At 39.5% G+C, this 13,282-nt stretch overlaps 1 protein-coding gene across 8 annotated transcripts in view; it reads right to left on the bottom strand.

Annotated features, from left to right (window-relative positions):
- Positions 1-13,282, bottom strand: part of ppfibp2b (PPFIA binding protein 2b) — a 77,936-nt gene that overhangs the window by 3,882 nt on the left and 60,772 nt on the right. For all 8 annotated transcript variants that reach the window (XM_053506502.1, XM_053506503.1, XM_053506505.1 and 5 more), the window contains 13 exons: positions 12,884-12,954; positions 12,627-12,671; positions 12,057-12,117; positions 10,438-10,579; positions 7,655-7,790; positions 7,020-7,139; positions 5,932-6,079; positions 3,854-3,965; positions 2,711-2,799; positions 2,507-2,629; positions 2,259-2,390; positions 1,940-2,128; positions 1,475-1,642 (listed from right to left, as the gene is read on the bottom strand). In XM_053506502.1, coding sequence (XP_053362477.1) covers positions 1,475-1,642; positions 1,940-2,128; positions 2,259-2,390; positions 2,507-2,629; positions 2,711-2,799; positions 3,854-3,965; positions 5,932-6,079; positions 7,020-7,139; positions 7,655-7,790; positions 10,438-10,579; positions 12,057-12,117; positions 12,627-12,671; positions 12,884-12,954 — 1,536 coding nt within the window. The remainder of the gene's footprint in view (positions 1-1,474; positions 1,643-1,939; positions 2,129-2,258; positions 2,391-2,506; positions 2,630-2,710; positions 2,800-3,853; positions 3,966-5,931; positions 6,080-7,019; positions 7,140-7,654; positions 7,791-10,437; positions 10,580-12,056; positions 12,118-12,626; positions 12,672-12,883; positions 12,955-13,282) is intronic.

Below are 13,282 nucleotides of genomic sequence, written 5' to 3'. Positions count from 1 at the left end.
TAATTAACATTTGAGCACAAACAATGGATGATAAATTACCAAAGACTTAATGAAAGAAAAAAAAAAAAAGATCTCCTGGTCTGTACAGCTGAATGCAAAAATTTAAATCTCAAATCTTTTTTTTTTGGTCGAAATACTACAAATATACGTTCATTTTAGAGGATCTCTGCAAGAGACACATTTTGATTTGATGATGTTTAAAGCTGAACGATTAAGTCAACCCAAAGCAAGCTCAGGCTAATGTCTAAGGTTAAGATAAATTTGAACTTAAAAGGTTTTTAAAAAGACAGACTGAAAATTCAGCCTGGATTTATCAGAAGACAAGCAAAGATCCTTAGTGGCAAATCCACATTTACAGACTATAGTATTTATAATCACACGTCCTGAGCAAAAAAAAAAGGACGTGAATGCCAGGATGGAACGCCATTTAGTGGAATAAAGAGATAAAACTATAAAACAAGAACAAAACTAAATATTCATGAAAAATAAGAATGGAAAAAATTAGAATTTTTTTATTTTGTAATATGTTACTGAAATATTGTAATATTAAAAAAAAATTAAAGCTGTTTAAAACTATTCTTTACAGGCAATATGGGACCATTTCCTTCAGATACAGAAAAATCATTACTTTTTAAATTTGAAAGAACAAGTATAAAAATTAATACTTTTTACCCCCCCCCCCATGAAAAATAAGCCATAAGTAAAAAGGAGGTTAGCGAAGGTTATTAATATTGTTATGTAAACATGCTGAGCAGTGTGTCTCTAATGCACTTTATTAAAGACTATATCAATGAACTGGATTTGCCATAAAATACATAGTAGCATACTGTTAAATCTGCAAAGACAACTCTTGAGGACAACACTTTGTTAATATAGGTAAGGATGCGTTTTATTGAACAATGTATTTGACAGATTTCATTTATTTTACGTATTTATAAATATATACAAAGTGCTTCGTAATATGAAACACCGTATTCAACGTTCATTAAAAAAATCACCATGAACATTATAGCATATGAAACATATTTCAAATACAAACTGCTTAAAGATGGTATAAAGGGCTCTAAAATGATTCCTGTTAGAATTTCATGTTAAATATTAAATACATGTACAAATATTGCACAAGGTCAATCCTGTTTTCCCCAAACAGCACAAAATTATATAAAAAAAATTTGATTATAAAATGAAGAATGATAATGTGCATTAAAAAAAAAAAAACATAAAAAATAATTACTAAACATGAAAAGCTCACAGTTCACAGTCAGACTGCAGTTATGTCTCGGAAACATGTCATGATGGTGAGTGAGGGATGATGGGAATTAGACGATGGCACGATGGAGAGAGAGAGGGGGGTGCGGTGGGTGGGGTTTGGTCCGGGTGATCAGGGTATGAGTGGGGTTGTGGAGGGGTAGGTGAAGGTGAGCTCAGGCGGACAAGGATGGTTAGTTCAGCCCGAGCCCAGCAGAGGCCCCACCTGTTCCCTCCTCTCAGTGTCCCGATCCTGAACCCCGGAGTTGGGCCGCTGGGAATCGCTGATCAGACCCAGAGCCTTCGGAGACTCCGGGGGGCAGATGTAGTCACTAGGGTCATCAGGACGCTTCTTTCGGAGCTGGCTGAAATTGGAGAAACCGATTTTCTTTGGCTGTAGGAAGAAGAGCACAAGGAATCATTTGTTAATCTTTATAAAGTTGATCAAACATTCAAACAAAGCACATTAATGAGTAAGGAGGTGTTCTCTTTTTATTGCACCTTAAAGGTGTCGGTCAGCAACCGGGCTACTAAAGGAAAAATAGAACCTTCTGCCAAATTGTAAAGAATTAATCTTAATGAAATCCTATTTAAACCTGTATAAAACAGAACATCTTGAAAAAAACAAGTCTTATATATAAAAAAGGCATTAGTAGTGAACTACAGAGTGAAACTGAGACGGATCCAGTACCCGGACTTTAGCTGTAGTGGACAGCGGCGTGTAGCTCTGAGACTCCAGGTACTCCTGTTTCTCCATCTGAGCCTGAGCTCCTACTAGAGAGTTAAAGTTGGTGTTGAGGTGTCTCCTCAGCAGGGTCTTCTGGGGTGGGATATTTAGCAGCATCGCCAACGTGTCCGAGTTGAAGCGTGGCTCCAGGATCTAGGAGGAAATAATTAAAATAAGTGTTTAACGAGAGTATACAGTAGGACCTTGAGACTGATCAGAATCCTGACAACAGGAAAGAACGAGACACAGCAGTAGTGTAAGCATGTTTGCGGCTTTTACTTACGATAAGACCCCCATGCACACCGCTGCCCCTCAGATTGGGAGCGTATTCGGCCAGATCCACCGAGCGCAGCCACTCCATCACACGGTGGTTGGACCACTGAACCACATCAGAGGGCGATGCCTGCAGGTGGGACTGGAACAAAGCGCTTTGAATTATATTATGCAAGTTGAAAATGATCTTTTCTCTTAGAACTTGACGTAAATCTGAAAAAAGAAGAAAAAGAAGCCCTGAGACTCGCTTGGCCTCACCTCGTCCCCCGGTCTCCTCTTCAAGCAGTTTGGGTTGAACTTGTTCACATACAGGACATGGATGGCACATTTGATGCTGAGGTGATGCAGCTGGCTGCTCACTTTAAGAATCAGCAGGTCGTTCTGAGGAAATTCAAAAACCATCAGTTTGACAATGCATGCAAAAAAAATAAGTAGCTAGATAGTTTATATTGAGGCGTTTACCACAGTGAGGTACTGCAGCATCCTCCCATCGACACGGCCTTCATGGAACTGGTCTTTATACTGCGGTAAACCGATGTCGTCCAGCCATCCTGCAGGATAAAATACCACCAAATTACAGGACGTCACATCATACGATTTACTACAGGCCGCAAAACTGGCAACAGTGGTTTAAATTCTGAGTCAGAGATTGATTCAAAATGATCCCGTGTGCTGGAGTACCATGTTTTCATGCAGTAAAAGGAAACTAATTGCATTATTTTGGAGAGAAATTGTAAATCTAGATTATATTTCTATGTGAACATTTTACTAATTTTATACAAATTTATTTTGAAAAATGATCTAAAATTCTATACTTAATGTATACTGTACATGATTTAATTGATAACTGCAGGCTTTTCCTATGGCAGCCGAGAAGTGCAAAACAAATTAACAAAACCGAAAACAAAATGAAACATATAAAATAAAAAAAAAGAAGAAAAAAAAAATCTAAAAAAACAAACAGAAAATTTTAAGGAACGCGGTTTGCGAGTGTTCCGCAAGACGAGCAAAGATTTTTGATAAATTTCGACTTGGAAAACGAACAAGTCTTGGTTTACGAGTACCGAGTATCATGTATCACACATTCGCTTCTTGTCATTGGACACCGTGCCACACACACATACTTACACACCCCTTTTACTTTTGCCTTGACAGACACACACAGACACACTCTTTCTCTCTGCTTTACACAGAAACTCTGCTGTCGCAATTCTTTTCAAAGGTAAAGTGGAGGTAAATTTGTTTTATTTTTACTTTACAGCAGTGATTTTGTTAGTGTGTCGCTCAATTAAGTGCCATCAGAGAGATTTCTTGTTTATTTTTCTGATTAAACTGTGTTTCCGTTGTGTGTGCGCGGAAGGGTAACTGTGTAAGATAAGAAGGGGGAGAGTGGGAGGCCCTCCTTACTTTAGCTTCACACACACACACACACACACAATGAATTTTTTTGGGCTGTGGAACGAATAATTTGAGTTTCTATTATTTCTTATAGGAAAATTCAATTTGGTTTACGAGTGTTTTGGAATACGAGCCCGCTTCCGGAAAGAATTATGCTCGGAATCCAAGATTCCACTATAAATATATAAAGAGCACAGATTTACTTACGCGTGACCCAGATGTGGTCGAGCTCCGCAGATTTCTCACTCTGATGCGCGTCGAACGAGTGCAGGCCGAGCTGCAGCTTCTTTCTGTGCAGCGGGTGTTTCATCCCCAGCTCCTAATAAACCAGCACAGTCATTAATAACTTAAAAAAACACTTGGATATAAGTTAACCTTATAAGGTTAGGATTTAAGTCTGAAAGTGTTCATATTGTTTCGGTGGTGGTGTTTAAAACATCAATGCCATAATAATAAATAAATATTAAAAGAAAAAGTATATTTATAAAAGAAATATTACATCTGGTAGTATACTGTATTGTAATAATTTACTGATGGCGCTACTACTGTATAGTTCTTTGTATGGGATAACTATTTACTCTTCCAACATATTACTACAGTATATATTATTTTACACATAATAGATTCATATCATTTATAAAATAAATAGAATAAAATGCTGTTATACGTCAAATAATTTAAAACAGAGTGTTATTATAGAAATAATAACTATTTAAACAACCGATTAAAACTGTTAGAGGTACAATTATAAAAGACTATCATAATACAAGATTATATTAATCCTATATTCATCTGCAATATTTAGCATACTGTATAATAATTAACATTATAATACTATATATGAATTACATACTATGTTAAAAAATAATAACACTATCATATTATGACTAAACCAACCAGCTGTAATGAAATTCATTATGATTTCTATCTACATCTACACTGCCTCTAATAATATTTATTAGATCTCTGGCTATTTAATATATATAAGTCACAAATATTTCAATCTACTACTAATTCAGCACTTTTTATTGTATGAGAAACTAGAAACAGACTTCCGACACAGATTACAGATATTCTGACAAGCGTGATTTGAGAACTCTGACTGTATTCGATACAGTCGTCAGTGTAAATTAGCCCTCAGCGTGCAGCACCTGGCAGGTGAAACTGAATATCAAGCTGAAATGACATGATAACAGCAGGGTTGGTCAGGTCTGTGAGGAGGAGTTGATGAGATTGAGGATTTAAGGTGTAGTGACGCACACTGGACTGAATGGGAGTTTTAACAGAATCCCATTACTGACCAATTCCACTTAATTTAGCATAATAATCATTAGTGCTCCTGAAAACCTACTTGCTTTTTCACATTAGGGCCCCGGGTCATTTCCTGATAACACTTGACCCCAAAGTCTGGTTGGTTTTGAACAGAGAGAACATGCTCAGGAACCATGCCAAGACTGCTGGGAAAAAGTGGTACTTGAATCAGATATGGAAGCCAATCATAGCTGAACACGACCTCATTAGTGGCGTCTGCCTCCTCAAAAATGTCAGTTTGCGCTTCTCCTCTGGTGACGTAGGAAGGCATTCGAGAGGGGTTGACCATATTTCAATAATATTTGGCATGGAATGAAAACTGACTTCCTATGGTGCATACTGCCACCTGCTGTATCGGAGAGTAAAAAACACAAGTGTACCCGAGTACGGAGAACAATAACAATGTGAATGCTGGCCAGCAGAGGACTGGGGAGAGGGAGTAATCATTCCTGGGCCCAGTACAAATCAATCATGCCTGGTAAGAAAGTGCCCACAGCTCCACTTGTTCATTCCTGGAAAGCACTCTGGACGAATAGCAAAGAATCCTGCAGACATTTTGGCTAATACCATCCAGTCCTGATACTTTAGAAACATTTCCACCAACTGCCTCCAGATGCTGTTGTTCAACTCTGCCAACTCACAGCCAATCCCTTCAACATCTCCAAACACTCCTGACTAATCTTGACCACACTTGCTGCCCAATTCTGCACACTCCTCCAGACCTCATGACCAATTCTGCTCAACCTTACAAACAACACTCAACCAATCCTGTCCACTCCTTTAGACGCATCTGCTGAATACTGATCAACCCCCCTGCAACGCCTAATGACCAATTCTGCTCAATCCTTCAGACAAACTGCAGATTTCATTTGCACTTTTTTTTACCTACAGTATGTGGACGTCTAGAATTAGCCTTTACTCTTGTGTGTGTGTGTGTGTGTTTGCATCCATACATGTTTTTTTTAACAGCATACCTTTTCTAAGTCATGCGGCAAAGCTGAGAGGAGAGTTTGTCCACTGCTCACCCACTGACGGGCCATGGGGACATACTGTCCCAGCCCAAACTCCTCAAGCCACATGCACACCTGATCATTTGACCATTTTGAGAAAGGAGTGTCATCTCTGAAAAAAAATAAAAAAATAAATCACAGCAATTAAAATAATGTCCTTAATAGTAATTATCAGTCTGGTAGGTTACGTTAGTAATGCCACCTGAGTGCTTTAAAGACATCTTTTTATATCGATTGAATTTCCACGAACTAAATGTTCTGTACAAGTTAAGTCACTAATTTATCATGTTCCCATATAAGGCACTTTCCATATACGTAAGGCACTTTGTGAGCTACAATGGATACAAGTCTGCACCTAGTAACTAATGGATGTGGTTGGTATAAAGGTAGTCCCCGACTTACGAACAAGTTCTGTTCCAGGAGCACATTCGTAAGTCTGATTTGTTTTTAAGTCCGACAAAGTGAGTCTTTAACACGAATATACAATGTAAAGCATACTAATCGACTTGACTAAATCTGCCCCCTTTCCCCACACTGCCATCATGTGGCCAAGGAAATGAATATTACAGTAAAATTTTAAACTTTAAAACTTTTTGTCATAGAGCTGTTTTCCACTGTATTGGACTGTGCACTCTATTTTGTGGAGGAGTTTCTGAAATTAAGATTATTTACCATCAGGACAGCTTTACAGGACAGACATTTTCTATTGTCATGCTCCTGAACTGATTCACTGAAACCGTTGGGGCTGATTCATTTCTTTCACAACCCCCACACGCACACACATACAGTATACCAGACTTTTTATTTATAATTGTAAACATTGGTATTTGGTGCATTGCAATGTTTATTTCTTATATAATACAAGTGAGTTACTTCCGTGATTGATCAGAAAAGTGAACTGCGGTCCGTTTGTAACTCGAATGTTCATAAGTAGGGGACTCCCTGTATTGGTAAAATGTATAGTGACCCATGGGTGCAGATGCAACGTGTTTCATTTTTAATTATTACGGGTCCAGTATTCCTGCTGGATGACTTAAATGTGTCACTCATACCTTCCTGAATCTCTGTTGCCAACCCCTGCCAGCCGAGGGCCTGCCGTGGCGCGGACTCCTCCCCTCTTGAAATCATCCGCAGCCTCAGCCGGAAGACCACCTGACTGCGTCCTTCTTATCCTGGAACAACAGACATGCCATATTATCCTTTATCTTTTAATAACAGAACATAACTGTATGGATTACCTGGATTTGGAGCACAACACTGAGAAAGTTTTAAGTCTGAGTGGTCTCAAGGTGCAGTTTTTATTCCAATAGGAACAAATTTAAACACAACCTTGTACGAAGGATGCTCTGCATGAGTGGAGTTGAAAAGAAATGAGCATAATTCTGGCTATAATTATGTTTACGGGTTATATTACTTTGCATTTATTTTATTTTTATTTTTTTAGCAAAAATCAGACATGAAAAGACGTTTGACGGTAAAAGACAAGCTGCATTTCGGACTTAACAAGGGAAGAAAGTGATGAGGACAGGACTGTTTTTTGCTGTTATTAAGGAAATTATAATATATTTAATTTCTCCACTAGATCAGTGAAACCATGTGTATAAACCTTACGATTTATGTTCAGAATTCGCCAGAAGTAATAAAACACACAGTCAGACAAGTCTGGTAATTTATACTATTGGCTTACTTTCCCCACAGCTTCCTGATGCCTTTTTGATTCTTCCGATTCTCAGGAGAGACAGGCGACTGCTGGCCCGAGTCCATGCCTGATGACATGGGCGACACATCCGACATCGTGGACTCATCCGTCTTCTCTGACTTGGCTGAGAAAAACAGGAGGAACACGCTTTAAGATTTATTTCCATCAGGAAATTCCAAAGTCTGCGAGCAGTCTGATGTTTTTCCCGTTCTCAGACGTCTCATGAAGAGCTCTCAGAACAACCCATCAACTAAATGATCTGCATGAAGGCAGGAAAGACACCAAACTGTGAACAGCTCTGGGGTTTTACATTGCTCATCTCGGAGATATGATGTTTACCCACCGGCTGTGAAAAGCTCGAGCTTCCAGCGTGGTGCTGAGGCATGCGTGAGGGGATGGAGAGAAACACAACGCGTTATGGTGCTGGAGCTATTCATTAGTGCTTACTGTAGGCTGTTAGGAGAATGCATTCTGATCGAGGGTCGCTTATATCACATATGAGTCGTGTCTTAATATTTCACTTGTTTCTCAATCAAAACTGCAAAAACTTAGTTCACGAATGGCAATTTCGCTTATTAAGCAGGAAAACCCTTTTGGGACGCTTTGATCACAGAGGATTTCGTAACATGATGTTGATTATTTATCATTTTGTGTATGTCTCATTGGGCGTCTTTAGGTACAGAACATTCTCCCCTCTCGCAAAGGTTTTTTTCATTTGAATATAAAATATTTATAACAAAAACAAAACAAAAAAAACTTTGTTTTATTTTGATATAAATTAATATCTTAACATGAAGCAAATCATCATCTTATAAATCATAATCTGATAAGAAAAAACAAACATCATTTTCCTTTTTGTACTGGGGGTATACAAACTTTTGCACTCTACCGTATCTGAACACATTTCAAGTGACCGAAATGATACAACAGGAAGAAAAGGAGGAAGTAAAAATCTTATTGAAATATGTGACAGATTTGTGTTATTGTATCATAATATGAAAGAGACTAACATAATTTAACATGTATTTTAAACAGGAAAGGGGAGGGGCTTGTTAAAGAGACAAAAACTGTGAAGCTCCCACAGCGTCCCAAAAAATATTGAACAAAAAAAAAAAAGTGTTATGTTGATCACGTTGTCCCTAATTTCCCATCACGCACATGATCATGCTCTCACCAGTCTACTCTGTGCCATGCGTGTAGTACGTCAATCAAGTCTCTTAGTGTTCATTAATCAATCTTTTTTTTCATGTCCGAAAAAAGGGAGACAATACTACAGCCTTACCGGTTTCCACCAAATTCTTTTGCAGACGTAGTGGGAGCGTGGCTCAGTGTAAAGGCGGGCATTAAGAGTTTTTTTGGGGGGGATTTTCCCAGGATTTTTCTCCCCAATTTAGTCAATTCAATTCGTCCCCATCACAAGGGGGCTCCCCCTATCACGTGTTTCCTCCAAATCACGGGACGCCAGCCGAACGCATCTTTTTGGGGGGGGGAGTAACACAGTGGTAGGACAGCGCTATCCGCTCCTTCCGCTTGCGCGAGCTCACAGATGCCCTGGAGAGCCGTGATTAATGTAGGAGCAGTACAGTAAGTACCTCTCATCTCTCCTCTCTGAGAGAGCTCGGCCAATCAGCTCTCTCTAGACCTCCGGCTGCGAGAGGTTACAGCATCACCCGGGAATCGAAGTCAATTTTGATGTATATCATAATTCTGTATAAATGTAGGAACATTATTTGTTTATATTTGTATTTTGTAAATATTATTTAAGCAATTCCTGATAGAAAGCTCTAAAGCAGTAGTCTCCAACCTCTTTTGGACCATTTTCATGTAAGACAATTTGGACCGGCCCAGTACCAAAATATCCACGGCTCGGTACCGGTCCGTGGCCCGGTGGTTAGAGAGCGATGCTTTAAAGAATAAAGATTTTTCAACTTTCCAATAACTTTCCAATAACCGTTATCTCTAAGCCAGATAAAATACACCACACCTTTTTATCACATATTTCATTCTACAGCTCTGCTTTTACAGTGAGTTATTTATTTAAATTTTTTTCATGCTTTAATGCATCTTGAGACAGAAGCGAATGTGAGAGTACGGTACCTAACGCCGGGGCGCTGGCACTCCTGGAGCGATCTTCACACCAGAAAGCAAAAACGCACCAGGGAGGAGACGAGAGCGGAGACAGCCACGGCGACGGAGTGAAGGATTAAAGAGGAAGAGCAGACCATGCAGAAACAGCACGGTGTTAGGAACAGTGAGAAGAAAAGAAAGTGGGGTTCGTGATTAGAGCTGGTGGATTACAGCAAGAAGAGCGCAAGGCTGAAAGAGTCTCGTTTTATATAGCAAGGAAATAGGAAAAAAGATTAAACACACAATTGTTTCCGGACATCAAGAGTAGACGATCAGCCTGGAACATGTATGAAGGTTTCTTTAGGTTCTCAGTTGGTCATCATCAGGTTATCATCATGTGAACTGGATGCATCAAACTGCATCAAGTTAAAGCAGCCTAAATTTGAATCTTTCTGGATTTTGACAGAATATTTCAAATAAAATACTGGCTCACTAATTACATTCAATACTAAACGTAAAGAAACAACTAATGCGTGTTATTTTAAAAATCTGAAATATTCTCAAGTATGTAGATATGGTGCTGAAGCTCTGTTAGTTAAAGCAAAGTGAAGCAGAGAGCATTATTAAAGTCCGGTTCCTGAACCCCTTCCCGAGGAGAACCACGTCCTGATCCAGGACCAGCTGTTTATTAGACGTTCACTTACTCAGGTTGATCTCGCTCTCTTCGCTCTCATCAGGCGACAGCTGCAGTGGAGACGAGCGCCGGTTCCTCTCTCCGTTCTGCTCCGGTCTGGACAACTTCCCCGGGAGGGTCCGGTACTTACTGTTGTCCGAAATGTGCCGGTTCTGTTCGGAGTAAAGGACTACAATTAACTCTCTCATCACGTGCCCATACCGTCTTATATTCCTATTTTATGTGGCTTAGAATTAAATAAATGTAAAATCAGGCTGCAGTAAAGCCTTGAGTGGTTTGTTTCTTTAGCTCTTTGTGTGTATGTGTGTTAGAGGTTAAAGGTTAATGATGGTTTGGTAATAGTACCTCTAGGTTAGGCTCTACAGGCTGCCGCAAGGCATGCTTGTGTAAGCAAAAAGGAGAAATAAAGGAGAACAAGAGAAGAAGGAAACATACACAATTAGCCGGTTATGTTAATAGACAAATTATAATTAGCTATTAATGTAGACAATCAGCACAAAATGATGATGAGCAATTTGTATGAGCAATAAACAGAGCTACTGTATACCACTTCTGATTGGCTGACGAGGTCTTGGCAAATTCTCGATTCTGATTGGTCGGCTGCCAATCATAGGTTTATTCATGTTTATACTCATTAATTCGCACATTAGAGTTTTGTATAGGAACATCGTGGACGGTTTTGTTAAGAAACATGATTGTCGATGAGATATTTATCGTTCCTTAATGAAAGGAGTCTCCAGTGTCAGCGCTTTGTAACAGACAGAGTTAAAGCTGTAACTTCAGGAAGGAGGACTTTCTCAGTAACATAATGGCGAGTTTTAAGAACTTTTAAAAAAGATGAAAGAAAAACAGACTCTGGAAAACGAAACGATGTGAACTGTAACTAAAAAGATCGTAAAGGATGTATAAAGTTTCGTACTTTAATAAATTTGACAATTTGTAATCAAACACTTCTGGTGAAGCAAAAATATACGACTTCAAGGCCATGATGTAATCAAGAAAGCACCCGCTGTAACCCAAAGTATCAGGACGATCCGCGGAGTGTTAGTGCTTACACAATGAATAATGTTATGAAAAAATATGTTATGGAGAAAAAAAAAAGCCTAAGAAAGGTCATTAATATTAATAAAAAATAAAATACCTTGAATGTAGTCAAATTTATCTCATTTCTTATTCTTAAACTTGTTTCTAGACATATAAACTCTACACTTTTAGTTTTGTTTATTTAAGTTCCCGGCCAAATTTTCTTTGAAAATCTGTCTATAACTCGGCTGGAAGTTATTGCCGCATCCTGGGTACAGTCCTGACCTCGCTCCGAGCCATTTCCACAAGTTTGGGTCGTTAAAGGAGCTCCTGGGAGGCCAGGGTTTCAGAAGTGAAGCAGGCAGATTATATAAAGAAATAAGAGAGCTTTTAACCTTAAAAATGGGTTCTGTTATTCTGTAGAATTAAAAGTCCCGGTTTGACTTGAACACTCAACATACAGTAGAGATAAATTTGACTAGATTCAGGATATTTGCAAGTACACGACGTCAACGTTTTTTTTTTCTCAGATATTGTATCAGAGTGCTTTATAATAAACAAACGCAAGACAGATGTTTTCGATAATAAGCCTGATATTATACACACCCTCTGTTTGCATCCGCTTTGTAACTCCTCCAGACTGGAAGACAACAACCTCAGTGCTGACCTGCAGACAGAGGAAGAGCTCATCATCATCACCATCATCATCATCATCATCAATAGCCTTAAGGTAAAGGAGTGTGTAGATGTTTCTACACTATGACGTTTGATGATCACATATCAATGCCGCTGGCTTGTTCAAGTCCTTAATGCTACAGGAGGTTGTACAGTAGCCAGGTGTAGACGTGCAGTCACCCAGTGTTACTTGCTTTAAAAAAACAATATTGTCCCAAAGCAGACGAGCAGAAATCCAGGAAACGTTAGATTTCATTCCGACAGTGAAGAATCCAGAAGCGACAGTGGAAAGGAAAAACACCCCGAAAGTGCAGGAGTAGGAACCTGACAGCAGAGCACATGGAGCTAGTCCTCACACAGGCACGAACAGACTCTCTATACACACACACACACACACACACACACACACACACACTCATGCGCCCACCATGAACGCCGGAGACAAGCACACCCTCACACAGATACACCCACACGTGCACACTCACACACACCAGTACTTGCCATCGTCCGCTGTGGCAGTCGAGGTGGGACTGCAGACTGCGACAGCTGCGATACACAGAACAGAGAAACAGAAAGACGACAAAAATGAAATAGAAAAAAATAAATAAAAATAAATAAACAAGTACACGAGGAGAGAGAGTGTGATAGTAACTCGGAACGTAACTCAGTTTTCGGCCCTGAAGACACACACACTGTCACGTGTGTATGGTTGCGCGTGCGCGTTTCTGTGTGTGTGTGTGTGTGTGTGTATTCCTCACCTTGAATCAAGGTCATTTTGTAGACACATTGATGGCAGTAAGAGTTGAGGTGTCCCTCGAGATGATGACATCTGGACAAAAAGACATCAAATTTTAACCTGAGAATTAAACTCATGTTTCCATCTCTCTCTCTCTCCCTGTCTCTCTCTGTCCCTCTCTCTGTCTCTCCCTGTCTGTCTGTCTCTCTTTCTCTCTTTGTCTCTCTCTCTGTCTCTCTCTCTCTGTGTCTCTCTCTCTCTGTGTGTCTGTCTCTCTCTCTATATATATATGTGTGTCTCTCTCTCTCTCTATATGTCTCTCTCTCTGTGTCTCTCTCTCTGTGTCTCTCTCTCTCTCTCTCTCTCTCTCTCTCTGTATCTCTGTCTCTCTCTCTCTTTCTGTCTCTCTCTCTCTCTTTCT

Source organism: Clarias gariepinus, chromosome 10 (assembly GCF_024256425.1).
Source record: "Clarias gariepinus isolate MV-2021 ecotype Netherlands chromosome 10, CGAR_prim_01v2, whole genome shotgun sequence".
Classification (NCBI taxonomy): Eukaryota; Metazoa; Chordata; class Actinopteri; order Siluriformes; family Clariidae; genus Clarias; species Clarias gariepinus.
The sequence above is the reverse complement of the archived record's forward strand: the minus strand, read 5'-3'. Positions and strand labels throughout refer to the sequence as shown.